Source organism: Arvicanthis niloticus, chromosome 6 (genome assembly GCF_011762505.2).
Source record: "Arvicanthis niloticus isolate mArvNil1 chromosome 6, mArvNil1.pat.X, whole genome shotgun sequence".
NCBI lineage: Eukaryota > Metazoa > Chordata > Mammalia > Rodentia > Muridae > Arvicanthis > Arvicanthis niloticus.
The window spans coordinates 91,323,815-91,351,788 of NC_047663.1; the positions used below are offsets into that span (position 1 = coordinate 91,323,815).

At 48.6% G+C, this 27,974-nt stretch overlaps 1 protein-coding gene across 2 annotated transcripts; it reads left to right on the plus strand.

Moving 5' to 3' along the window:
- Window positions 1-2,730: 2,730 nt before the first annotated feature.
- Window positions 2,731-27,848, plus strand: Ccnf (cyclin F). Of its 2 annotated transcripts, none has more exons than XM_034507678.2 (17): window positions 2,731-2,869; window positions 4,655-4,809; window positions 7,928-8,034; window positions 9,143-9,210; window positions 10,190-10,383; window positions 10,892-10,945; window positions 11,520-11,624; window positions 12,149-12,226; window positions 14,325-14,476; window positions 16,746-16,910; window positions 19,509-19,632; window positions 19,929-20,109; window positions 20,661-20,748; window positions 23,883-23,982; window positions 24,065-24,192; window positions 25,440-25,609; window positions 26,015-27,846. In XM_034507678.2, exons 1-17 carry the CDS (start codon window positions 2,854-2,856, stop codon window positions 26,470-26,472), a joined length of 2,343 nt encoding a protein of 780 aa, XP_034363569.2. In that variant the 5' UTR covers window positions 2,731-2,853; the 3' UTR covers window positions 26,473-27,846. The 2 variants fall into 2 exon arrangements, with proteins under 2 accessions (XP_034363569.2, XP_076793340.1); XM_076937225.1 differs by having other exon boundaries at window positions 2,777-2,983; window positions 26,015-27,848.
- Window positions 27,849-27,974: the final 126 nt, after the last annotated feature.

Consider the following 27,974-nt stretch of genomic DNA (forward strand, 5'->3'; position numbering starts at 1 on the left):
TAGGGGCCATCAAAAAACAAAAACAAACAAACAAACAAAAAACCTCTACAGTTCTAAACATGTGCCCCAAACGCAGGCGCACCCAATTTCATAAAATAAATACTACTAAATATAAAGTCACAGATTAACCCCAGGATGATGGTAGTGGATGAATTCTAGGCTCTTCTCACCTCAATTGAAAGATCATCTTGATAGAAAAATAGAGAAATAAAACGAACTCAACAGACATTTGTAGAATCTTCAAATACTGTAGAGGGTCTTCTAAGCAGTCATACTAGATGGTTTCTTGATCTTTTTTTCAGGTGACTGTTCTGCAGAATTCATAGTATTCCTTGACCCTTCATAATGGAAACCTTCCTGGGCTTTGCCACATCTCACACTCCCTTCAGCCTCTTTCTAATCAGTGAGGTCCCTAGGATCTCTTAATACTTAACTTTTGCATAGCTTGCCTTCTTATGCCTGCTGTCCTTGAGGCTTTCCTCATCTACCCCAGGCTGTGAACTAATATTTCATTAAGTCAAGAGTGATCCATAAAAGGTCTCTAGCAGGCTCAAGTGTCGCAAACATGGCATTCACAGGTTTTACCCTTTCCCCTCCCTTGCTAAACTGTTCGATCACATTCCTAAAGCTATCCCCCAAGGTCCATTGGCTTCTTTGGACACTTGGCTCTGCCTATCTCATTTCTGACACTGATAACCAAGGGCCAACTATCAAAACACAAGATCCATCAAACTTCATTATTTTGACTAACCTAGTTAAAATACCCAATCAGAACTTACCAGCATGTCCTAGCTCATTCTAACATAGACCTCCTCCTTTTTTCCTCTTAAAATTAACACTTGCAAAGCCATTTGCTGCAGTTTCTGCCCCTTTCAGACTCAGCCACCTTCTTTTTACCATGCTTAATAACAGATCTCATTGAATCTAGTTTGTGCTTGGAAATTGATGTTTGGGTATGGTCTGTGCCTAACCAGAGACCAGAAGGGAGCACCCGAAATACATGGGTCCCATCAATCTTCAGCTCCCCAAAGCTGACTTTCCTGAGGTCTGTCATCCCTTGAAGCCCAATGGGGAATGGGTATCCCTCACACTCTGGAGGAGTAGATCTTGGCCGTAGGGGTTCAATAGCAGTAGAACCAGGAGGCAAGGCTACAGCATGATCAGATCTACAGCCAAGAGAACACCTGGTTCCTAAAACATACAAATATTTTGGCCAAGTGAAGTGGTACCCAACTGTGATCCAACAGTCAGGAAGCAGATGCAGGACAAACCTCAAGTTATAGGTCAGCCTGGGCTATGTGGGGCCTTCTAGTTTGCTTTCTGTTGTTGTAACAAACAACATGACCAAAAGCAATGTATTTGTCCTACACTTCTAGGTCACAACCCATCATTGAAGGAAGTCAGAGCAGGAACTCAAGGCAGGATCAGAGACCAGTGCTCCCTGGCTTATGCTCAGCTAGCTTTCTTGTATAGCCTAGGCACATCTACCTAGGGATGGTGCCACCAGAGGTAGTGAGAGGCTGAACCCTCTCAGCCAGCCATCAATCACACCAATCCCTCACAGACTTGGCCACAAACCAGTCTGATCTGGGCAATCACACAACTGAGTCTCCCTCAGATGATTCTAAGCTGTGTCAGGTTGTTAGCTGAAACTAACTTGGACATCGGGAGACCCTTTATCAAAACCAACAAAACCTGCCTCAGAATAAGAGAGACTGAGTAGGATACAAAACAAGTTAGAGCTAAAAATAGACAGCTTTGCAAAAAAGATACTTTGTAACTCCGATTAGCCAGGGGACCAGGGATATTGGTATGGATTCTGAATTGGTATGATTGACAGCAGGTTTGGTCACTGTTGGATTGAGTTTTTTATACCTTCCAGGGGCTACCAAAAGCAAACACTGAAAACCCGGCTTCTGCCCTGGGACAGGTAACAAAGTAACGAAGTTCAAAAGAGGAAGATAAAAAAGTAACAAGATGGGAAACAGTACAGTCTCCGGGAAAAGGGACAATGTGAGGGTCCCGCATGGGGATCAGCATCAATGGGGAGCAAATCCCAAGACTTGCCCTAGGGTTCTCTAATCTGTGCTGTGAACAGGTATTTCCTATTAACTGTCTCAGACCTACAAGAGGTCTTGATACCCAGCTTCCAGCACAGGTCAGATACAGTGAGCATGCCGCTTCGGGGAGAGGATGAAGTCTGATCCAAGCTGTGGGGAAAAGCCTGGGCCTATTCCTTGCTCTCTACCCTCAAGAGACTACTTGTGTTCTCTCGGCAGATCATCTCATGAGAAGACCGGACGTGGACACAAGTGAATAAGATCAGTCAGCAGACTGTGACTGTGGCTGCCCCGCATCGGAACCCAGCTTCAGCAATCTCCACATCAGTGTTTGGAGTTGGGGTCTCCAAACGCAGTCTCCTTGGCCGGAAGCTCGCGTGGGAGGGACAGGTAGTACCCACGACCAACTCCCCGAGAGTAGGACAAGTCTTGGAGGGAGACAGTCCGCTCTACCTCCGGGCGGGCTTTTTGGGATAGCCCGCCGGCGCCAGCTGAGCTCCTCCGTCCCCCGCCCAGCGGAGAAGGCGGGTTAACCACGAGCGATAAGCCAATAGACAGCCAGCGTTTGAATTCGCGTCCTGGTGTAGCCAATCACAAGTGCCCAGAACCTGCAGGGCAGGAGAGGCCGGTGATCTGGGGGGCGTAACTCTGTGGTCCTACCAGTAGGAGCTCCCGGCGCGTTTGAAAACGGGGCGGGGGTGGGATCCGCGCCTGCGTGAGGCGCTCCGTGCACTTGCCCCAGGCGCGGGCGCGCTCAAGAGCGGTCTAAGGCGGCAGTGGTGGGAGCTCTGCAATGGGGAGCGGTGGTGGTGAGTGCTGGCGGGAGCCGGGCAGGCGATGGGTCACACGGAACGAAGGCCGGAGGAGGATGGACTTGGGCCCCTATGACCGGGGAGGGCGCGTCGCATCCTCCGAAGCACGGGGTAGGCACGGATCCCCGACTGCGAGCCCGCCCGCGCGGTTTAAATGCCCGCCCGGCGCCTGTGCCTCTCCTGTTACCCCGGGCCATTTAGGTTCTCTGCCTAGCAAACTACGATTCCACTTCTCTGTGAAATCTTGGGCGATCCTCCTGATGTAGATCGATCTCAGGTCCTGTCTGGACTCTCACGGGCGGCTTGATCTCCTGAGTGTCGGCTGAGGCAACAGGATCTGCCCTGTGAAAATGTCTCACGACCTTAGGGTGCAATTTCCAGTTAAACACTTGTTAGAGTGGTTAAACACTTCCAGTTGTCTGCTCTAGAGCACATAACAAGAAACTGTTATGATGATATTCTTAGAATGTTTGGGAATTAGAACTCTCTGGATATGCATTTGGCTTTTTATTGGTTCCCAATAAAACTCTGGTGAAGAGTTTGGGAATGGACAGTCTCTTAGAGATCTCCTGATGGAACGCTTTACCAAGGCCCAGGGAACAGCCACTTTGCCTCAGTGTTAAGAGAAAAATAGGTAGAAAGATAGGCGCAGTTATAGACAGGGAGACAGGACCTTAGAGATCATGAAAGGGCTGGTGTGGGGGCCTTTTGTGAAATAAAGGGAAAAGCCATTGGCATTGAGTGAAGAATGGATTGCTGAAGTAAATATTGGAACAACCCACTGTGGGAGAGGGAAGAGACCTCATCTGAAGAGCATCACTGGGCCCAGTTGATGTGTGCCTCAGTTCTCAACATGTGGGGTGCAACCCCTTTGGGGGGGGGAATCAAACACAACCTTTCCACAGGAGTCGAATATCAGATATCCTGCATGTCTTTAGGATTCATAAGCGTAGCAACATTAAACTGATGAAGTAGCAATGAAGCTACTTTATGTCTGGGGGTCACCACAGCATGAGGAACTAACTGTATTAAAGGGTCCGTGGCATTAGGAAGGTTGAGAACCATCTGTCTAGATGTCAGGTTGTGATTTTTCACTGTAAGCTGAGTGTAGCAGACCACTGGGTTTGGGGACTGGGTAGCTCTGACCATCTGCCAAGCTGAGACCTGCACTGGGATGGACCTGGCCTCCATGTTCTATAGAACTGCTTGCTAATTTGAGTTCCCAGCCTATGCTATGGAAGTCCCTTGGTCCATCCTCAACAGTATGCTTTTAGTCACGTGTGCAAATGTGAGCAGTGTAAGTAGCCAAATTCACTACTTGGCAGGTAGAGGTAGGGAGGATCAGAAGTTCAAGGGCAGCCTCAGCTATATTAGTGAATTTGAGGCCAGCCTGGGCTACAGAGGACTCATCTTTAGTAAACATATATATACAGCAAAAACTCCAAGGGATCTTACTGACTGGTTGTGAGCTAGCCTTCACTGCTGAGCAATTTCTTGGCCCCGAAAGTAGTTTCGTGAGTCCAGTTCAAGAAAAACATCATGAATGTTTGTCAGTGTTGGCTGCTTTTCTCCCAGAAAGTTTCCAACATTCAACTTACAAGTTACCTGATATTCTCCCGAATATTTATTGGCTATCAAAGGAATGGTGTTATCTTAAATAATTCATATGGTACACTTTATTTAGGACTAGTCTTTTGTGTGAATAGAGGACAGTAACTGTTAAATCATCTTTAGATACAACTTTATACCTCACCAAGGCTTGTGAATGTCTTTTCCCTTAAGTGATCCATTGTAGGTGTGCCAAGTGTTTCTGTTATCCTGCTAAGCGAAGAATCAAAAGAAGACCCAGAAACTTAACCATATTGAGTCTCCCAGAAGATGTACTCTTTCATATCCTGAAATGGCTCTCTGTTGGGGACATCCTTGCTGTCAGAGCTGTAAGTCACCGCATGGAAACAATACCAATCCTAGTGTTGTTGGTTATGCTGTAAAGATCTTGTGTGTGTGTGTGTGTGTGTGTGTGTGTATCTGTATTTTTAAATTTTGTATGTATTGGTGTTTTTCCTGCATGTATGATTGTGTGAAGGTATTAGATCCCCTGAAACTGGAGTTACATGCAATTAGGAGCTGCCATGTGAGTGCTGGGAATTGAACCCAGGTCCTCTGGAAGAGCTCTTGACCGCTGAGTCATCTCTCCAGCCCTAGATCTCATGTTCTTAAATGTCAGCATTAAACTTTGATGCAAAAGAATTGGGTGGCTATTTTTTTTTTTAAGATTTTAAAAAATTTTATGTATATGAGTGTTTTGCCTGCATGTCTGTGTGCACCATGTGCCTGCAGTACCAGCAGACCAGAAGAGGGTGTCTGATCACTGGGGAGTTATGGAAGAGTATCAGTTGTCTTGTGGGGTGCTAAGAATTGAACCCAGGTCCTCTGGATGAACAGCCAACAACCAGTGGTTTTTAATCTCTGAGCTATCTCTCCAACCCCAAGAGTGGTTTTATTAACTGATTGATTTATTGATGACTGATCTTGAACCCCTGATCCCCTCCTGCTTCCACCTTTCATGAGCTGGGGTTACAGGCCTTCAGCATCGTGCCAGTCAAACACACTAATGTTAACAAGTGTCTGAAGATGTCTCAGTCACAGGGACTACATATGAAGATGTCTCAGTCACAGGGACTACATATGAAGATGTCTCAGTCATAGGGACTACATACTGAGACTCGACACAACACACTACGATGTTTATTTCAAGAGAAAAAGACCCTTTTATGGCTATAAAACTTGCATCTCAAGAAGACGGTGGGTCTGGGGAGATGCTCAACAGTTAAAAGCACTGACCACTCCTCCAGAGGACAAGGGTTCAACTCCCAGTACCCGCATGGAGTCTCACACCAGCTGTAACTCCAGTTCTGGGGACCTAACTAGCTCTTGTGGTTTCTTCAGGCTCCAAGCACACATGTGCTTCACACACATTCGAGTGGGCAAAATACCCATATAAGATCTTAAAGAGGAAAAAAGTCATAACCTGGACATGGAGATTCATGCCTGTCATCCCAGCAAAAGAAAGAACCAACCCGGGAAAATTATTCCCAACTGCCACTCACATGTTGTGGTCTATGTATATCCATCTATAACTCATACACACATATGGGTGTGGTGGTGCAGGCCTTTAATCCCAGCACAGAGACAGGCATGAGGATCTTTGGTGGTCTGAGGCTAGGCTGGGCTACATAGCAAGTTCTAGAAGAGGCTGTACTACAGAGAGAGACCTGTCTCAAAAAAATAAAAAAATGTTTAGGGCCATTTTGAGGTTGTCTGTTTTATTTTGTTTTTTGACAAAATAAAATTTTGTTTAATCCCAGCACTTGGGAGGCAGAGGCAGGTGGATTTCTGAGTTCGAGGCCAGCCTGGTCTACAGAGTGAGTTCCAGGACAGCCAGGGCTACACAGAGAAACCCTGTCTCGAGAAAAAAAAAAAAAAAAAAAAAAACAACAACAACAACAAAAATTTTGTTTAAACAAGACAAAGTTTATTTAGCAATTTAAACAGCACTTAAAATACACATAATTTTATTTTCTGTATCTATGTTTTGCCTGCATATCCATATGTGTAACACATGTGTGCCTCCTGCCTCGGGAGGTATCATTGGGTCCTCTGGAACCTGAGTTAGGGATGATTCTGAACCACCATATAGGTGCTGGAGAACTGAACCCAGGTCCTCTGCAAGAGCAGCCAGGGCCCGAACACTGAGCCCGGCTCTTCTGTCCCTTCATTTACCCATTTTTTTCTCTTGTGAAACTGGAGTCAGTAAGTTCAAGAACAACTTTAAGAATCAAATATTCTAAGACTACAATCCAAAGAGATACCAATTTATGCCCACATGCTGAGGAGTGGTATTAGGGAAACGTGGAAAGTCTGTGTGTATCAGAATCCAGTGACTGTTTCTATTGGAGCAGAAAACTGTGTGTACAGTAGTCTGCCGAGGTGTTTCAGGCAGCGTGTATTCGTGCTGTGTTAGCAACAGTGTGTGTGAGACGCATGTTTGTGTGTTCAGAACTGATTCTGCAGTGAAGTGGGACACAGCGTGTCAGAAGCCCCTCATCCAATCACATCTGGGTTTTTGCATGTTCAGAAATCTTTCACAGTTGCCAAGTTGTCTGCAGCTCTGTTCAGTTATGTGACCGACAGTTTCAGATGTGCTATAGGCAACATCCTGGTGTTTTCTTAAAACAAAACAACAATAAAACCCAGAATAATACAAACCAAGAACTTTCTTTGTTTGTTTCTTGAGACAGGGTTTCTCTGTGCAGTCCCGGCTGTCCTGTGACTCATGCTGTAGACCAGGCTGGCCTTGAACTCCCAGAGATCTGCTTGCCTCTGCCTCCCAAGTACTGGGACCACCACTGCCCAGCAAGTGTTTTCTTTATAGGAATTTGAGGCCATGTTTAGACCCCATTACAGATGATTGTGAGCCACCATGTGGTTGCTGGGAATTGAACTCAGGACCTCTGGAAGACTAGTCAGTGCTCTTAACTGCTGAGCCATCTCTCTAGCCCTCACCCTTTATTTCTTGAGATGTCTCTTTAGGCTTTGCTGATGTGAACTTTGCAGTATAGACCACCACTCCTGCAGGGCACCACCACTGCCCAGCACAAGATAGACTTCTATCCTGCTTGGCACCAGCCCATTTCCCCAGTTCTTTGCAGAGGTTTCTTCCTTCCTGCTCTTCCAGCCTTTGACAGAGACACTACCCTTTGCCCTGGTTGGGCAGCCTGCCCTTGCCTCCAGTGAGTGCTGAGGTTAAAGGTGTATACTACCATGCCAGGTTCATCTCTTTCTTAGCATTGGTGCTTGTCTTCCCCTCTCAGAAAACCTCTTTTCTGGCATCTTATCTCTATGCAAAGCAGTCTTATTTTCATACATGGAAACTGAATTCTTTACCATGCGGAGACTGGAATGTCTTTGTATGTCCCATCTTCAAGAGCCTCCGGGAGCAAGGATTTGGGAAGTCACTCAGTAATTCACACATGGCTTTTCATTGTTCTGCAGGTCCACTCCCACCTCAAGTACCTGGTGGACAACCATGCCAGTGTATGGGCATCTGCCAGCTTCCAAGAGCTGTGGCCTTCTCCGCAGAACCTGAAGCTCTTTGAAAGGTGTGCCTGTGTTCTGAGAGCGATGGTCCTTTTCAGCCTTTGGTGGTATTGGTGTCCCAGGACCTGATTCAGGACCTGTTTTCCTGTTGCTCTCATCCCCTGAAAGAGACCCAAAACTGGGGAGCTCACCCATTGAGTTCCCCTGCTTCCATCCATGCTATTGTCTGTCTCTGCCTGCCCTACTTCCAGAGGGTCCCACTTGGCTTGTGACTATTCCTGATTGACTCAGATGTTGAGTCACCTCCTCATGGAAGCTTTATTCAGCTTTCTTTTCCTTCTGTTCAAAACTGAGTAATTTCAGTTCTGATATATTGGTCACAGGATGACTCACGGCCCTACTGTAGTCGTGACTGAAAGAGAGGACCAGATAGGGCAAACCTAAAATCTGTGACCCGATTGCCAGTGACCAGGCCCACTGTCTGAGACTGCTAGTGGCCCAGAGCATGTCCTGGGACAGGGGCCTGAGCTTGAGCCTTTTCTTAGCACAATTGAGAAACTAACTCAGGACAGGCTTTTCCTCCTGAGTGCTTACTTCCCAGACCCTTATCTACTTGAGCTGCTAGTGAAGTCCAGGTGATACCTCCAGTTACAGGATGCCATGCTTGAGTTTATTTTTATGCATGCATGTGTGAGTGCTTGTGTGTATTTGCATTACCTGTGTACAGTACCCACAGATACCAGAAGAGGGTGCTGGATAGCCTGAAAGTGGAGTTTCGAGGTAGTGTATTCACAGTTGTACAAAGTTACCACTATCCAACTTATATCATTTTTATCATCCTAAAAGGAAATTCTTTACTGTTTAGCATGCATGGCCCTTTCTCCCTGAAACCCACAAACCCTTGGCAATCCGATAACTGTCTTCTGTCTCTGGAATTGGCAATTGTAGCTATCTCATGTAAACAGATCATAAAATTCTTGACCTTTTATGATTGGCAGAGGGTTGTCAGGCAAGGTTCATCCACATTGTAGTGTGCAATCAATAAACAGTATTCGATTGCACTTCATGAAGAAATTTAATCAGGAAATAAGCATTTTAGCATCAAGAACTATGATTATTAAACGACCTTTTTTACCTAAAGTAAAGTGGTCTATGCTCTCACTACCCTAGGGCTGCTGAAAAGGGAAACTTTGAAGCTGCCGTGAAGTTGGGGATTGCCTACCTCTACAATGAAGGCTGTAAGTTCCAGGCCCTGCGTGTGTTGGAACGAAGCCTTCAGCCCTTCTGAGACTTAGCAGCTTGGATCTTACTGCTGGTTGGCCCCATGTCTACCCTTGGCACTTGGACATGGTTCTAAGAAAGTCACCCCCTTTCCTAATTCAGATCAGCAAAGGATGACTGAGCAGAGCCCTAGAAGGGGGGTAGCTCGGCCTAAGCCCTCCCTACCTTCAGTCAGGTAACACCAGGGCTTCTGCATGGCCGTAGATAGCTTCTTCCCTTGGCCATGCTGTGAAGCTTGGAAGGAAATCAGCATGCCTCATTCTTCAGGGACGGGGGCGCAGACAGCCATGGTTCCATGTGGCAAACAGTTTGCCTAGACCCTGAATCCTTTTGTCCCAAGGCCAGGTGCTCCTGAAAGACACCTGAGGAATGAGCTTCAGCTGTGCTGTCCTGGTCTTCAAGATGTATAACATTTAGAGTACAGAATACCAGTTTCCTGCATCTTAAAGATCTGGTGTCCCTGTCCTTGGCGGGCTCTTCCAGATTGAGGAGAACTGAAGCCCCTACCCTACCCCCTGTCAGTGGACCATACCCAGACATCATTCTTGTACCTACACTGTGCGTACCTACACTATGCAAAGTGGTTGTAGCTTTCTTTTTTTTCCTAGGGTTGCACAACCATTGCCGTGCTTATTTAGAATGGTTTCATCCTTAAGAGAACTCTTTCTTCCTTGTTTCCCTCGAGGAGGAAGGTAGAGGATATGGGAGCCATCATCCCCTTGAGGGTCAGAATCCAGGCTTCCTGAAGGACTTCAGCAGGGGGCCTGTGTCTTAGATTATCTGAATAAACTAGGGAGAATTGAAGTCTCAGAGCTCTTCTGTCCAACGCTTTGCCATGTGGCAGGCTTATGCTTTTAGACTCTGGCAAAAAGACTGGAGATCTCTGCTCTTACCATCTCCCAGAGACATCATGGGTTTGTCCTGTTTCTCCCACAGTGTCCGTGTCTGATGAGGCCTGTGCAGAAGTGAACGGCCTGAAGGCCTCTCGATTCTTCAGTATGGCTGAGAGATTGAATACGGGTTCTGAGCCCTTCATCTGGCTCTTCATCCGCCCACCGTGGTCGGTGTCAGGAAGCTGCTGCAAGGCCGTGGTCCATGACAGCCTCAGGGCAGAGTGTCAGTTACAAAGTGTAAGTCCTGGCAAGGCCTAGAAGACACAGATAGCGTCTGTAAGTCCAGTTAGCGTCCTAGAAGGTGGGACAACCTGAAGTATGTTCTGTGGGCCGTGTAAAGTCAAGAAGGTGCAGAGGAAGATTAAGTATGTGGCTGGGCTTTAGCTCAACATAGAGCTTTCACCTAGCAAGCTGGAAGCCCTGGCTTCTACCTATAGTACTTGTGAAGAGAGAGAGGGGGCGGGGAAGAAAGGAAGGGGGGAGAGAGAGGCAGAGACAGAGACAGTGTAGTCATAGGAGAAGCATCTTAAACTGATTTGGTAGAAGGTCTTAGGCCCTGAGATGAGGACAAATATCTTGGTGAACGTGTTGGTGGCCGGAAACCAAAGATTTAGGCTGATTAGAACAGCTGTAGCTGGAAACTGAAATCAGGGAGTAGTGGGGTGGAGATCTGGTCAGGACTGGGGAGAACTGTGAATCATGCTTGTCTTTTTTTTTTTTTTTTTTTTTTTCTTTTTTTTTTTAGAGTCATAAAGCTTCTATACTACACTGCCTGGGAAGGGTGCTCAGTCTTTTTGAGGTAAGTTGAGTTCTGCCTGAGGTGAATACAAAGCCACGCCCTGCCCTGAGGTGGTCCTTGGCAGAGAGCTCCTGGCTCCACTCTGCCTTGGAGGGAGGTAAAGAGGACCACTGGGAGTAGACGTGCTGGGGTCTGGGCAGGGGTTGGTGGGCCTTGCAGAATTCCTGCCTCCCTTGAGGCTTGTAACAGGCTCTGTGATCTGTGGATCCCTTTTGCGGGTTTAGGGTAGGCAGTAGCTTCCAGTGAAGGCAGCAAAAGATACGGAAGACAAGGGAGGCAGGTGAGCAGTAAGAGCCAGTGCGGCCGTGGACGTCCACGCTGCCGTCCACGCTGCTCAAGGGTGAATGCGGGCCTTGTGCGCCCCAGAGCTGCCCTCACATTAATATAGATGAGCAGAGCCCCGAGGCCAGGCTCCCTATTGGTCAGTTCCTGAGCACTGGCTGCTTAGAGGCATCATTTCTGCCATGACATGGTAACTCCTCAGTCAGCACTCTCTCTGACTGCCTGGAGGTATAGAAATGGAAGATTGTAGCTGTGGGGAAGAAAGAACCATCTGTGCTTGGTCTCACTCCAGGATGAAGAGAAAAGGAAGCAAGCTCATAACCTTTTTGAAGAGTCTGCTCATCAGGGATGCTTGGCCAGCTCCTACCTCCTTTGGGAAAGTGACAGAAAGGTGGATGTAAGTGCAGCCTCGTCTGGTGTGGGTAGACCACATAGGAACAGTTTCAGGTGGTCTCATGTGGTGTGGGATAGACCACATAGGAACAGTTTCAGGTGGTCTCATCTGATTTGGTGTGGGATAGACCACATAGACACAGTTTCATGTGGCCTTGTCTTGTGTGGATTAGGCCACATAGAAACAGTTTAATGTGGCCCTGGGATAGACCACATAGACAGTTTCTCGTGGCCTCATCTGCTGTGAGATAGACCACATAGATACAGTTTCATGTAGCCCTGGGATGAAATAGTTTAAAAAGGGGAGGATTCTTTTTTTAACTCCTGGGTTTTCAGAAGTTTGAATGCTTCTGCTTAGTGAGCTACTATTACCACCCCCACCCCCCCAAGACTACCATTATTTGGGGATAAACTTGAGGAGGCCAGTATAGTTGGAGAGTGTGGGAGAAAATATTTAGAAACCTGTGGGGTAGTTCTGAGTCCCTTTCAGGACACAGCTGTGTGAGGATAACTTTCTCTTTTTGACAGATGTCTGACCCCGGACGATGCCTCCACAGCCTCCGGAAACTCAGGGACTACGCTGCCAAAGGCTGCTGGGAAGCACAGGTGCCTTTGAGCTCCAGTTCTTTCTTCTGAACCTTGGGGCAGGGCTGCCTAGGCTCTGAACAGAAGACTTAGGGAAGCCATGACATTGGCCCAGGACTGGAGCTGAGTCCTTCTGTGTTGTTTTAATTTGTTACTTATTTACATGTGTGTGCCTGTCTGTTTGTGTATCAAGTGCATGCAGTGTCTGTGGAGACCAGAAAAGGGCGTTGGGTCTCCTGGAACTGGAGTTACAGGCAGTTATGAGCCACCTGATGTGGGTGCAGGGGATGGGACTTGGGTCATCTGTGAGGTCAGTAAGCTTTCCTAAACCTCTGAGCCATCTCTGGCCCCTGGAGCTGGTGTCTTAAAGGAGTCTAGTAGTTCTGAATGTTTAAGAAGACCCCAGAAATTCCTTGTTTATCTTAGCCCGTTTCCACCATTGCTGGTTTACCAATAGCCTCTTAATTCTAACTGCTGCTGTCAAAATACATACCCCTCGCTTCGGAACGTTGTGTAGATCATGCTTATGTGAGAACAAACATCAGGCTGCCTGGGAATAGGGGGTTGTGTGGAGCTCCAGTTAGTTAGTTAGTTACTTAGTTAGTTAGTTAGTTAGTTAGTTGTTAGTTCTGTCCTTACTCATTCAGCCAGGAAATGAAGAATTTATCACTGGCTTTCAGCAGACCCTTCCCTGCCGACTGTAGAGAACCTGCAGGCCAGGCCCTCACAGTCCATCAACAGTCCAGGAACCTGGAGGCAGGAACTGATGCAGAGGCCATGGATGGGTGCTGCTTACTGGCTTGCTCATGGCTTACTCAGCCTGCTTTCTTATAGAGCCCAGAACCACCAGCCCAGGGATGGCCCCACCCACAATGGGCTGGACCCTCCCCATCAATCACTCATTGAGGAAATGCCTAGAGCAGTAGTTTTTCAGCCTGTGGATCTTCACCCCTCTGACAAACCTCTATCTCCAAATATATTTACATTGTGATTCATAACAGAATCAGAAAAAAAGGAAATAAATACAGTGGGTCAAAAAGGGTAACATTTGCCAAATACAAGGGCTTAATCCTTGTTTGAGGCAGGAGGTTTCTGAATTTGGAGCTATGGTTTTAAATGAGCTATTGGGGGCTTGTCTCGTTAATGTGTTCTATTTAATCTTTTCTCTGTTTTTGAGTCAGTAATGAGTAACATCTCTAAGATTTTATTTGTTTTTTTAATGTGTGTGGGTGTTTGCCTGTGTGTACATTCCTTGTGCCTTCTTGGTATCTGAAGAGGCCAGAAGAGGGCATCAAATCTCCCAGAACTAGAGTTACAGACAGTCTGAGCTACCATGTAGGTGCTGGGAATTTAATCCGTGCCTACCGAGCCATCTCTCTAACTCAAGATATTTTTAGTAATGTTAGCTCCTGTTGATGAATGTAAAATAAGAGATGTTTGTTATGAGTGACATGTGAACGTGGACCTCGGAGAAAGTGCTTGGATTTGTGTGGACGAGAGTCCACCGCTGTCCTGTGTACGCAGGGGGTGGTGGGGGGTGGGGGGCAACCGAATGGTCCACAAACTACTCGACAGACAGAAACTAGTAACATTGCCAGGTGGAGAAAGGATGCTGAGAATAAACTGTGTCATAAATACACATACGCACCAAGCTGCAGTTACCTAGGAAAACACAGATGCGGTATAAAAGCTGTTGGCAGTGACCATCTGAAGTCTCTGTGGGTGCCGGGCAGTGTCACCTAAGTGCTGACTCCAGGGCCATCGATGCGCCATCTCATAACAGAAAACTTGGGGCTGGAGAGACACTCAGTGGTTAAGATCCCTGGCCGCTCTCCAAGAGGACCTGCCGTCATTTCCCATCAGCCACGTGGTTACTCAAAATCATCAGTAACTCCAATTCTAGGACCCTGACACTTCATTCTGCCTTCCCTGGCCACCAGGCATGCCCGTAGTGCAGACATACACATAGGCAAAACACTCATATACATTCAAAAGTCCTAGAGATCTTAGCCATGCCGCTATGGAGGCTCAGGCAGGCCAAGGTGTGCAGTGTGGCTGCCTGCTGAGCCCCTCTGAGCAGAGAGGCCAGGACTTACACTGTGCTTGTCTCTCCCTGTAGCTGGCTTTGGCCAAAGCCTATGCAGGTGGAAGCCAGCTTGGACTGGAAGGGAAGGCCTTCAGTGAGTCGGTCTGCCAGCTCTTCCAGGCCTCCCAGGCCGTCAACAAGCAGCAGATATTTTCCGTGCAGAAGGGGCTCAGTGACACCATGAGGTGAGGCCTTCAAGAGCTGGTGTTTGATCTGGTGGCTGAGCAAAACCTTTCTCCTGTCCCCAGGCAACATGCCATTCCTTTACCAATTTATTACAGTCTGTGAGTGTGTGAGCGTGTGAGCTGTTTCAGACTTTGATGAAGAAAATAATTCTGCTCCACATTTACTGATAATTGTTTTTACTTTTCCCCCATTTCTGTGTGTTTATGTATGTAGGGTGCACATGTGTGTACATGCACCTGAGCCCCAAATGTGATGTCACACATCTTGCATTGTTCTGCCATATTCAATACCGTGGGGTCTCCCCAGCAAATCAGAGCTCCTCTAATGGTATTAGCTAACTGTATTGCTTGTCTCTCCCTGTGGGATTTGGGGAATCCCACCTGAGCTTCAGAAGCTGGAATTAATAGTTGGTCCCCGCACACATTTTCATGGGCTCTGGATCCAGATGCCAATGCTCATGCTTATTCAGCAAATACTTAACCATCTTCCCAGTCCTGCTATAGCCCAGGCTGGCCCTGAATTTCTGGTTCTTCTGCTTAGTATAGGTGTAAGCCACCGACGTCTTCTTCGCTGAAGAGCATGTTAAATTGTTCTAAATGTTGTTCTGAAATGATGAGACTCGTCATTTAAGTTTCTGAAGCTAACATACAACTTTTTGGGGGGTGGGAGGGGCATAGAGGAGGGCCTAGATTTTGAGCCCAGCACCTCATTCGTGACGACTTGCCTCTAACTCACAACCCCAGAACCTTTTCTTTACAGTTCTTTATAATTGGTATATTTTGTGCCACTCAATGACTGAAGGTCAGACCTAGTGAGCTGGCAAACCCCTCCCCACCCCTATCCTGGCCATCCCATCCCTTGAGGTAGCTACTGTGATACCCAGCACAACTGTCTTTCTTCCAGGCTCCAAACGTTAGTGGTAACATGATAAATTGCGGAGCATGTTTGAAGGTGACTAGAGTTAGGGACATGTGAATGATGTTTTAAGTTTTCATCTGAAATTTCAAATAAGATTTTGATTTATGATGGGAAGCCTTTGACCCCTTGCAGGCACTGCTTGGACTATGAACCGTGTTTAGTAAATGCTTTTTAAAAAATTGTTGTCCTGGGGCCAGGGAGGTAGCCTCTGAGTAGTTTGCTCAATGCACAAGAATGGGGACTTTAGTTTGGTACCCAGTACTGGGGGTTTGAGCGAGTGGCATATGCTTACAGTCCCAGGACCGATGTGGTGGAAGGAGAGAGCCAACACTCAAAAGTTGTCCTTTGTCTTCCACATTCCTGCCATGGTACCTGCGACCACACATATGTACCACCATACCCACAAAATAAATGTAATGATGACTTTTAAGAAGAAGTCAGATTATTAAGCTTGTTAAGTATGTCTGCACAGGGGAACTTCCTAGTCTGTTCACTCCTGTCTACTTTAAACCTCAGACACCTGACCCTTCTTAGGGGGAGCAGACCTTGCCTGGCCCGTTTTTTCACCAACTCAGCCCACCTCCCTATCCTTCCTTCGACTTCTGACGATGACTCTGAGCTAAGAGGAAGCCTACCCCTTCTGTTTCCCCAAGAGTCCACATCATTACACCTTTTCTCTCTTGCTTCCAGTTGACCTAACCCCTCTGCTTTAAACAAGGATCTCTTGTTCAAAGAAGTGTTCGGTATATTAAGGTGTCCTTTCCAGATTCTCCTATGATTATTTATGGCCTTGGACCTCAGGTTTTAACTCCCTGGTAGAGAGGGGACATTTTTGTCAGCCTTCTTGTGTCTTGAGCATCCATCTGGGGTGGTGGATGAGGGAACTAGGAAGATGCCACTGCAGGCACTGAGTGGCTCTTGCTTTAAGTGGCATTGCTGGCTTTTGGATCCTCTGCAGAAAATTGTTCCAAGGGCTGGGACGATGCTTGATGGTGTAGAGCAGCCGAGACCCTCTGTCTGGTTCTGAGAGCTGTGATCTGTCTCCAGCCCTGACGTGTTGCCTGCTTGGTACCCACTGCCTATTAGGATTGAGAACACCCAGTGCTTTGATGGCTGAGGGCTGACTCGGATTTGTGAACGCTGGGGATGTGCAGACTTTGGGGCCTGGGCGCAGGCTGAGGAGATGGGTGAATCCACCAACCAGCCTCCCGAGAGTAGCTGTGGGCGAATCAGAGTTGGTGAACCAGTGATTTCAAAATGATGAAGCCATTTGCTTAGCCTGAACAGACTTGGCAGAAATGGAAGCTGCGATGATTGTCCTAGGTTTCACACGTGTCCCTCTCTCCGCAGATACATTCTAATCGACTGGCTGGTGGAAGTTGCCACAATGAAGGACTTTACAAGCCTGTGTCTTCACCTGACAGTGGAGTGTGTAGACCGGTACCTGCGGAGGAGACTGGTCCCCAGATACAAGCTCCAGCTTCTGGGCATTGCCTGCATGGTCATCTGTACCCGGTGAGAAACCACTTGGCCAAACTGGCAGGGCTGAGGTGTTTATGCACTGGTCCCTCCCAGGTGCAGAGCTCACCATCCTCTGTCTGTGTCCTAGTTGCTGGTTTCTAAGGGAAATGAATCTTAAGTGCCTTACCTGGTTCAGTTGTGTTACTACAGTAATTTCAATCCCAGAGCCCTTTGTGAGGGGGGAATGAATGGCAGAGTTGACCCTTTGTATGTTGACAGTACCTCTGCCGGGGGTCTGTATCCCTACACAGTCTCAGGACCCAGAGCGTGGACTTGGGAAGGCCTAAGCTAGACCATGCTTTCCCAGGATCCAAAGGTTGACAGTCGCCAAGAAAGGTTGTAGCTGTCCACTCGTACCTTCCCCTAGTCATCAGAGTTTATAAAGTGTCACTGAGATTGAATCTCCCAGTCCACCACCAAAGCCTCCACCCATCAGAGCCTGCCATAAGGATGTCACACAGGTGGGACATGTCACACAGCAGCCTGTCCCCTGGCAGCTCTGACTCTTCAGATAGGTTCAGTCTGTATCTTCCCAAGCTGCCTGTCCTTAGCCAGTGCTGTCTTTTACCTTAGATTTGCCTCTGGGAGTGATAATAGAAGGCACTTTCCAAAATGTGGTTTGCATTTTCTTACTCTCCTAAACTAGATGGCCCCAGCATGGTCTGCTGTTTCCTAGGACCCATATTCCAGACACCTTGTCTTGTCAGGCCTGGTGTAAGGGGCAGCTTCGGTTGCATCCCTGCTAACTCTGTCCTAGGCTCGCTTGCGAACTGTCTTAGGGTTGCTATTGCTGTGATAAAACACCATGATCAAAAGCAAACTTGGTGGAGAAAGGGTTATTCCTGTTTATGCTTCCAGGTCACAGTTCATCACTGAGGAAAGTCAGGGCAGGAACTTGAGCGCGGGGGGGGGGGGGGGGGGGGGGGGGGGAAGAGCAGCCTGGAGGTAAGAACTCAAAGGCCATGGTGCTGCTTAGTGGCTTGCTCCTCATGTCTTGCTGGTCCTTCTTTCTTATGGCGCCTAGGGCCATAGGGCCAGGGGCCACAACACCCACAGTGAGCTGGGCCCTCCCATAGCAATCACCAATCAAGAAAATACCTCACTGTGAGGAAGTACCCCACAGAGTAGACCTAAAACAGTCTCTAGTAAGATCTCCTCCCAGATGACTATCTTGGGTCAAGTTGACAGGTATAGGAACCTGTGGGCAGAACATCCCAGACCACTGAGATGGATTTTTGTTTTATGGAGGTCATGAAGGAGCCCCTGTTCACATTTGCTGTCTTCCACCAAAGCTGCCAAGCCCACCTTGCATACCAGGTTAGCCATGTGGGCATATATCCAGCCACAGGACACTGGAGCACCTTCGAGTGTCCGTGTGCCAGCTAGAAGAAGCATGGTCATAAGACCATAGGAGGAAGGCTTGTGGACTTCAGGGGGAGCAAGCTGACCTTACCACATCCCAGGTCTTCTTCAAATAGGTTCTGTGACCTGAATGTCATATCCCAGGTCTTCTCACGAGTCAGCAAGCTGGTGGGGCTGCTGCCTCTGCCGACCCTTCTGCTAAGGTTGAGCAGCAATCCACATTTGCTGGTGAGGATGCTTGTGGGAGCACTGGAGCAGAGCGTTCCTGATCGCCAGTTAGTATTGTGGACAGCAGAGAACAGGCTGCCCACTTGCCTCAGGGACAGTCAGGATTCCTGTGGCCAAACACTGGGTGGGCTGTGTGTAGACCATCTACCCACGCTCTAGGCCCCTTGTTTCCAGCTGCTGCTCCCAGCAGCTCACCTACCTTTGCATTTGCATTCTTTATACTCAAACGCTGTCAAGAGATTGGACAGGAGCTGAAGGGGTTGTTTAGAAGCTGCAGTGCTTGCTTGGCGGGCCTGCATCTGACTTTGACCCACAGCACGACCAAAGAAAACCCAAAAAAAAGCCCTCATCTGCTAAGTCATAAAGAGAAATAGAGAGCTGAATTACAGTGTCACCCATAGGTCTTTTTTGGATGAAAATCAGGACATGACAGCTCCTCGGTGGTTATGAGGGTGAGAACAGCCAGAGGTACCTAGAAGAGTCCAGACTGAAAATGGTCAGCAGAATAGACTGTGCCGTGAGAGAGGAGGGAAAGGGGGAGACAGAGAGAGGAAAGGGGAGAGGAGAGCTGGACGGAGAGGGGGTGAGGGGGACCTAGAGAACAGATTCCAAATTTCCTGGGTTATGTAGGGATCAGAAGCCGCTGGAAGGGAAGGCCGGCCCCTGGGCTGTAGTGGTTTAGGGTAGGCTTGGGACGGGAGTTATGGGAGGAGCCACAGGTACTCAGTGAGACTTGTTCCAGGCTTCCTTGGGACCTGACACTTGGACATTCTTGTCTGTGCTGTAGCTGTGCCTTTCCTACTTGGTCTGTGGGTCCTGTTTTAGCCTCCTCTTTGTAGCACCTAGAATGCTATCTGATAGTCAGAAGCAACTGGATCTGCTGTGTAGCTTCCTCTTGCCACCTAAGTCCAGAGTAATCCCATCATGCCTTTGCCTTGAGGCTCCCCAGAGGCTCTCCGAGCTGTCACCCCTCAGGCCTGATTGCCCATCTCTGCATTCCAGGTTCATCAGCAAAGAGATTCTGACCATTAGAGAGGCCGTGTGGCTCACGGACAACACGTATAAATACGAGGACTTGGTGCGTGTGATGGGGGAGATCGTCTCTGCCCTGGAAGGGAGGATTCGGGTAAGTAGGGCTTGGCTTTCTCCTTTCAGCACAAGTGTCTTCCTGTTTGAGGTCACAGGGGAGGTGTTGGGAGAAGCTGCGGCCATTGAGTGTTACTGCTGTGGAGAAAACACCGAGATGCCATGGCTGCCGTGTGTTATTAGGTACCCTGAAACCCTAAGCACCAGCATGGACATCTACGCCAGACCCCTGCTGGGCTGAGCCTCAGCGTCACTCCAGTGGACAGACCCCTGCTGGGCTGGGCCTCAGGGTCACTCCAGTGGATGAGACAGGATATTTACCTCCTTCTTGTCTAGATCCCTACCGTGGTCGACTATAAAGAGGTCCTGCTGACACTGGTCCCTGTCGCACCCAGAACCCAGCACTTGTGCAGCTTCCTCTGTGAGCTCACCCTGCTGCACACCAGCCTGTCCGTCTATGCCCCAGCCCGCCTAGCCTCTGCAGCCCTGCTCCTGGCCAGACTGATGCATGGGCAGAGTAAGGCCCTCTGGAGGGGGGGGGGTTGTCCTGGTGTCTGGGGAAGTTCTTGGATAAGAGAGGTTGGAAGGGAGGAAATAAACACTTCCTTCTTCCTCCTGGAGAAGAAAGAGCAGCAGTATGGATGAGAAGCGGTTGGGGGTCGGGGCTTAGGCTGTTGGTTCTAGCTGAAGCAATACGTAGCATTTCAAAAGTGTGTGTACTTTCTATGGAGTCTTTTTCAAAGATAGTTTAGTTTTTGTTTTGTTTTGTTTTGACTTCACATTTATATTTAATTTCTATGTGCATACGTGTGCGCACTCAGTGTCATGGTCAGAGGAAGAATGACTTGCAGGCGGGCGTTGGTTCTCTCTTTATACCATATGGCTTCCAGGAATCAGTTCTAAGTCATTAGGCTTGACAGTAACCGCCTTTGCCCATGGAGCTGTCTTACTGGCTCTTAAGGTGTTTTAAAGGGACTAAAAGCCTGAGTCTGCGTACATGTTATAAAACTATCAGAACCGTGGGAATTGTGGGGCGTTGTGACAATCCTGGCCTGCTTTTCTCCCCAGCACAGCCCTGGACCACTCAGCTGTGGGACCTCACGGGTTTCTCCTACAGTGACCTAACGCCCTGCGTCTTGAGCCTTCACAAGAAGTGGTGAGTCCACGTCTGCATGTGTAGTCTCTCAACACTGGAGCAGGCTAAGCAGGCTGGTTGTGAGACCTGGTCATTCTGAGCTACTTGTCACAGCTCCCATGACACCTTGACTGTGTACCAAGACCCTGTCTTCAGAAAGGAAGCCGGTGGGGGCGGGACTGTGAGATGTGCTTCCCTGATGAGACTTACCTCCTACCGTCAGACCTGCAATTACCACGTGGCAGCTGTCACTCAGTCCATCTTCTTGTGATATTTCATGCCAAAACGTCTTCCCTAGGGCTGACATTTAAAATTGTTATTAATAATGGTATTATATTAAGGTTACTAGGATATTTTAATATCATTATTTTTGATCATTATTGTTATTATAGGCTGTGTGAGTACATGTGTGCATGTGGAGATCAACTCAACTCACAGAGTTCAGTTCTCTCTTCCACTACTGCTCTGCAGCTTCCCACCTGCCCCTTCACCCTGTCTGGGCCATGTTTGCTCACCTCACAGGACCCTTTTTGGATACTTAGAAAAGGCCAGAATAGGAAAAACTAGTTTTCTCTAATGGGCTCTCACAGGGTGTACAAGCCACAGTTAACCTTAGGTCCATGCCCAGCAATGGATACCAACACAAATGAACTTCATGGTATCTTTAAAGTGTCGGGATTCTTTGTGTTTTTGTTTTTGTCTCGTAGCTTAGGGCAATTTTTGTCTTATGGGTCTTTTGTTTATATTATGGTTCCCAATTTTATGTTTTTATGGTGTGTGTATGTTGCACGTTTTTAAAAATTCCAGTCTGCTTGCTTTTTTTAAACAATATTTCTTTCTTTCTTTTTTTTTTTTTTTTTTTAGATTTATTTATTTTATGTATGTGAGTACACTGTAGCTGTCTTCAGACGCACCAGAAGAGGGCATCAGATCCCATTACAGATGGTTGTGAGCCACCATATGGGTGCTGGGAATTGAACTCAGGACCTCTGGAAGAGCAGTCAGTGCTCTTAACCACTGAGCCATCTCTCCAGCCCCCCTGCTTGCTTTTTTAATATGCCTGTTTGTTTCATAAAGAGAAAGAAGGCTTGGAGTTGAATGGGTGGGGAGTGGGAAGGATCCAGAGGGAGATGGGGAAGGGGAAACCATGGTCAGAATGTACTGTATGAATTTTTAAAGAGAAAGAAAAGAACGAGAGCATCACGGTCCCAATAGCTTGTCAGGTAGTGGTAGACTAGAGAAAGGAGAGTTGGGGTGGGTGGAGCTGGAGAGACAGCTTTGTCTGTAAGAGCACTGGATGCTTCTCCACACAATCCAGGTTCGGTTCCCAGCACCCACATGGAGGCTCATACCCACCTGTAACTGCATTTCCCTGGCTCCTATGCCATCTCCTGGTCTCCACAGGCCCCAGTTGTACTTGTGGTGCACAGATGTACCTGCAGGCAAACACCCATACACATGACACAAAAATAAATCTTTTCAAAGAAGGAAACCGGGTGGGGAGGATGGGCAGGGCTGTGGAAGTGGTACCCGGGTAAGGCTAGGGTCCCCTGAAGGAAGCGTGGCCATGTCTTAGGTTGGGGACATTGGGACAAGGGCAGGTGCAGACATACTGGGCTGCTGGCTCTAAGGCGAGTGTCATGGACACAGGCTGGGTTTGCATCTGCCTATGGATGCCTCTGCCTTCTCTCAGCTTGGCTTGCAGTCTTGCTTCCTTCCTTGGGGTCCTCCCACCTCCAGGCTGCACTGTCTGGCTTGTTCTCTGTCCTCATGACCTCAGCCCTGAGGAACCAGGTAGTTCTGGCACCTTTCACTGCTTGGCTCCTCTCCCCAAGAAGGTTAACCACTCCCAGTATTCAGGAGTCACAGCTAATCTAGGGCTCCTGATCTCAGCCCAGATGACCTTGCTTGTGTGTCTGAGCTGCTGCTCTCCCACTGTGTTCCTCCCAGAGGTGGTATTGAGTGCTTCTTCTTCATCTCTGCAACCTGCTGGTTGCTGGTCCAGTGTCCTTTCTATGCATTTACTCACCTGCCTTGAGATCTGGCCTCTGTGGTGACCATGTGGTAAGCCATGGACTGCCTCTTTATAGCACATTCTTCCTGTTCAGCCCAGAGCCTCCTTCTTGGCTTCCAGGGTAAAGTCTGAGCTCTCTAGAATAATCCACCAGTACCTTTTCTGCCCTCCTGCCTCCCCACTGGGCTCCAGTGATGGGGACCTATCAGCATTATGCTTTTGCCTACACTGTTTTTTCCTGTGGTACCCAGATCATGGCTGAGGAAGCAAGGTGACTCTCACAGGCCCAGTGTCTCAGCCCTCCACCTTTTACTGATTGTGACCTGATGTTTGTCTGCAAAGGAGTGTGTGAGTGTGTGTGTGTGTGTGTGTGTGTGTGTGTGTGTGTGTGTTTCCTGGTGCTAGGGATAGATCTCAGGGCTTTATGTATACTAAATGTATACTCTACCTATTCTGGTCATTTTGTTTTATGACTTGCTGGGCATTGGTGGTGCATGCCTTTAAACCCTGCAGGCATATCCCTCTTGAGTTTGAGGCCAGCCTGGTCTTTAGAGCAAGTTCCAGGACAGCCAGGGCTACATAGAGAAATCCTGTCTTGAGAAATCAAAGGAGGAAAAAAGTTGATAATTTAAAAGTCTAGTATATTCAGAATTGTACAACCAATTTTAAAACATTTTGCCACCCCTCAAAAGAAACCCCACTCTTTAGCCATCGATTAGCCATCTCCCAACTTCTTTGACCCCAGCATCCTCATCGATTCGCATCTGTGGCTTTGCCTGTTCTGGCTGCCACTGAATGAAGCAGTCATGCAATGCTCCACTCTGTGAGTCTGGCTCCTCCGTGAGCATCCCATTTCAGGTCATATTGCAATGTGCGTCAGTGCTCAAGTAAAGCTCACTGTTTGAATGGACCTTTGTCCATCTGACCATTGATGGGCACATGAGTTGTCTCAACCTCTGAGTGCTCCTACATGACATAAACACTCTTGTGCACGTTCTTTGGGTATTCTTTCTCCGTCTCGTGGGACGCTAACCACCCGAGGAGCTGCCAGTCTTCCTGTGTGTCCTTAGTAGAGGGACTGATTTTGAAATCTTGCTGTCCTCTCTGGGCCTCATGTATCAGCTCTTGTGTGCATTTCCAGTTTCCATGACGATGCACCCAAAGACTACAGACAAGTCTCTCTGACGGCTGTGAAGCAGCGATTTGAGGATAAGTGCTATGAGGAAATCAGCCAGGAGGAGGTATGGCCTCACTGTGTCACTTAGACTCCTGGTGGGGGTGCCTGGATCCGTCTGCCGTTCTTCACTCTGGCCTTCCCTACAGGTGTTGAGCTATGCTGAACTGTGCACGGCACTAGGAGTGAAACAGGAGAGCCCAGAACCCCCATCTTTCCCTAGCTCAGGGGAGATCCACACCTTCCTCAGCTCACCCTCCGGAAGGAGAAGCAAACGGTGAGTCACCCTGTCCATCTGCACCCATGCCGCCGTGCTCTCTCTCGTGGATGTGAGAGCTTCCTAAGGCAGCTTATACAGCAGGTCACAGGTTTAACCCAGGGGCTCTGGCCTTGGCCTGTTCCTGTTCAGGTCTCTCCCTACCTACAACCATTATTCACCTGGTCCTCTCTGCTCCATGATGTGGCATAGATGGTAGTTAGGTTGTGACTTGAGTAATGTCTTTGTTAGCAGCCTACCTGGTCTCTGCCTTTTGTTATGTATAGTACAGTCTGTTCTTCTCTCACAGACCAGTACTTTGGCTATACCTCCTAGAATAACTACCTCACCCACTAAACTATGGATCCTGCAATGTTCAGGCTCCCTCTGTGCCAGCCCTGTGTGCTCCTGAGCAACCTTCAATTGGGCACTGGGTGGCTGGGTGGTACCTGGCATACGAGCCATGAGTGCTCTGTGATGGGTGGGTCCTTGGCTTCAGTCGCTGGTGTCTTGAGGAGACATGAGGAGGCAGCAGTGTTGGATTCACCTCCTTTCATACCTGCTACAAAAGAAGCAACAGAGCATCTGCAGAACTGGGGAGATCTGGGTCCTCCTGAGGGGGCCACAGTTTACATCATGCTATATATTTGATCCTCTTGACTGACTATTGGGGACAGGGTTACCCATGGGGACATCTCAGACACACATGTGTACTCACTACAGGTGGAACACTGATCCTCTAAAGGGCCTAATTTCAGTATTAAACTTGTTCTCCTGAAGGCCCTTCATAGCCCCTTCAGAAGGGGCTTCCAAAGGGACCTCCAGGGTAACATGGGACAGCCACATTCACCCTGGAGAAAGCAGCAGAAAGGCCTGGTGAGTGTGGCAGGCTCTCCCAGAGGTAGACTGCACTGTAGTTCTCTAGCCCTGACCCAGGCAGACAGGTTTGCTGGCCTTCCCCAAAAACCGACTGTGTAGTCAGACCCGGACTGTCCCAGACTGGAGGGTGGTAGAGTCTTTCTGCCAGTTATGAGAGGGGCCCAGGGCCTAAGGCTGGCCTAGACTGAGCCCTGGCCTAGCTCAGTTCCTCCTCCAGTTGCTCCCCTGCCTTTGAGGGCTCACATCTACTCTAGCTTCATGGGTGTTTTCTAGAACACAAGGTAAGAGCCAGGGTCGTGTAGGCATTGTAGCACACGCAGAGTACCACGTTGGTTCTGCAGGTACTGCCATCTGTGAGCTCTGTTTCATGGACTTTCCCTACCTTGCAGAAAACGAGAGAATAGCCTTCAGGAGGACAGGGGCAGCTTTGTCACCACACCTACCGCAGAACTATCGAACCAGGAGGAGACGTTGCTAGGCAGCCTTCTGGACTGGAGCCTGGACTGCTGCTCTGGCTATGAGGGAGACCAGGAGAGCGAAGGCGAGAAGGAGGGTGACGGTGAGTGCTGCCCGTGCCAGGGAAGGGATGTGGCTTACAGGTGACATACACGGGATCTGAGGGCCATCTGCCACTGTGCTGAGGAGAGAAGCATGTGAACCCGACACACTCAGGTCAAGGGTTTCCCCCACCCAACAGGGAGAGAGGACATAGTCTAAACCCGTATCCATCTCTGTCTGGGGTTTTGTTGGTTGAAGGGCCTCAGTTAGATCAGTGTCGTGTGTGTGTGTGTGTGTGTGTGTGTGTGAGAGAGAGAGAGAGAGAGTTAGGTGACCAGTTTGTCACTTTCTGCTTCCCTGTGAGCTATCAAGGGGAACCTTTTTAACTTGAGTCAAGATCACAGACAAGGCCACCCAGTCCTGAGCAGCTGTAGGGGCCCTAATTCTAATACTTAAATTTCCACAGTCACAGCTCCCAGTGGACTCCTTGACGTTACTGTGGTCTACCTGAACCCAGAGGAGCATTGCTGCCAGGAATCCAGTGATGAGGAGGCCTGGCCAGAGGACAAGACCCATCTAGCACCAGGCACCCAGGCACCTCCAGCTTCAGCTCCCAGGCCACTTCTCTGCAACAGGGGAGATCCGGGCAAGGACATCACAACCTCAGGATACTCCTCTGTCAGCAGTTCGAGTCCCATAAGCTCCCTGGATGGTGGCATGGGGGGCTCTCCTCGATCTACCTCAGTGCTCTCTGTGGGCAGCCACTCAAGCACAAAGCCTTGCCACCATCAGGCCAAGAAGTCATGTTTACAGTGTCGTCCCCCAAATCCCCCCGAGAGTGGTGTTCACCAGCAACCAGTAAAGCGCCAAAACCTATCAGTGCACAGTGACGAGGACACGAACCTGGGCTTCCTGAAGCTCTGAGTGTGTTAGCCTTCACCACAGTGAATGTTTACTGAGGGAGGGCTGCTGTTTCAACTGGACATTGCCGACCCCAGAAAGGCAACATATTCCTTAGGGGAGTTCAGTGCAAGCTGTCAGAAGGTCAAGCTTGTTGAAAAGTTGGACAGAAGCCTCCCGGCTGTCACGGCACACCTGTGAAACCCATCCCTCTCTACCCTTCTGTGTCCTGCTGTCTCCGGGAGCATGAGCCTCTGTGTTGACATTCACTACCTGAGGCCAGGAGCTGACAGCTTCTTTGGAATACTAGTGGCCTGGGTGGCCTAACACAGTTCAAACCCCTCCTGGCAAGTCTTTTAGATCAGTGGGGAGCTTCCTGCTGAACACAGCACTGTCTCCCACCCCTGCACCCCTTCAGCCTAGGGAGCCTGTGTCCCTGCATATCAGTGTTGATTATAGCCTAATGGTGTGTGAGGCCCTTGAAGCTGGGGTTGCAGGTGGCCTTGTCCCTCCCTCTGGCACTTTGAGCTCATTTTCAAAATCTGTCCTCCCAGAGTGGTTTGTCTGTCCCATTGTATCCACGTGGCCATGTTTCTGCACTGAATTTCTAGGCCATTCTTTGCCCATCTTTATTTCTACGTTTCTTCTAATGGGGAAAAAAAAATAAGGAAGCGTTTGAAATGGAGGGTATTAAATAAAAAGATAACAGATCCCTAATAATACTGAGCTTCAACTGAAAAAAGAGAATCTAGTCCTACATGGTGCCTCAACAATGCAATCCCAGCAGCCAGAAGGATGGCAAGGGCACCTGAAGCTCCAGGTCAGCCTGGGCTGGGTCATCTGACCTCAGAAAAGGAAACTGATACCTATCCCTTGGTTCTAGCATTATGTTCTTTCCTTAGGAAAAATGAATCTTTCTAGAGGATAACCATAAACAATCACTTGAAATGCCCAAGTCCACAAAGATTCAGGAGAGCAAGAAGTCAGAGGAGCTGCCAGTTTTGTGGCTGGATTCCATGGGAAGAAACCAGAAAGGGCTGGTCCCTTTGAGCTTGTCAGAGAATGCTTTGCAAGAGTGTCTGCCTCCTGTGGAAGGCCTTGGGTTCATGAGGCAGCTGTCCTCAACACCTGGGGAGTCTGCTGAAGCCTCAGCAGACATGCAGACCCCACCACGTGTACATCTGTCTCCTCTTGAAGAAAGTACCAGGAGTGCCCCACATGCCCTTGAACTACAAGTACAGACAGAGACTTGTTAGCTCTCTGTTTTCTGCTCTGTCCCAATGGCAGCTCTTTTTACTACTGTTAGCAGAATTCTGACCACCCTGCCGAGGCATACTGGAGCAAAGGGGCTCCAGTCATTTGGATTGTTGTCCTACGCCACTGAGTCCTCACCTGGGCATGAGTCAGCCTGTTTCCTCCTGTGAGAGGGGACAGTAATACCTACCTCACAGGAATGTCGTGAGGATTAAATGTGAAGAGTCTTAATGCATGAGTGGTAATCATCCCTTTACTGCCTCCCTCCCACC

Coding starts and splice junctions, on each gene's coding strand:
- Ccnf (XM_076937225.1), top strand. CDS start 2,854: ATGGGGAGCGGTGGTGGTGAGTGCTGGCGGGAGCCGGGCAGGCGATGG. Junction 10,384..10,891: donor CAGAGTGTCAGTTACAAAGT/GTAAGTCCTGGC, acceptor TTTTTTTTTTAG/AGTCATAAAGCTTCTATACT. Junction 25,610..26,014: donor AGGCGAGAAGGAGGGTGACG/GTGAGTGCTGCC, acceptor AAATTTCCACAG/TCACAGCTCCCAGTGGACTC.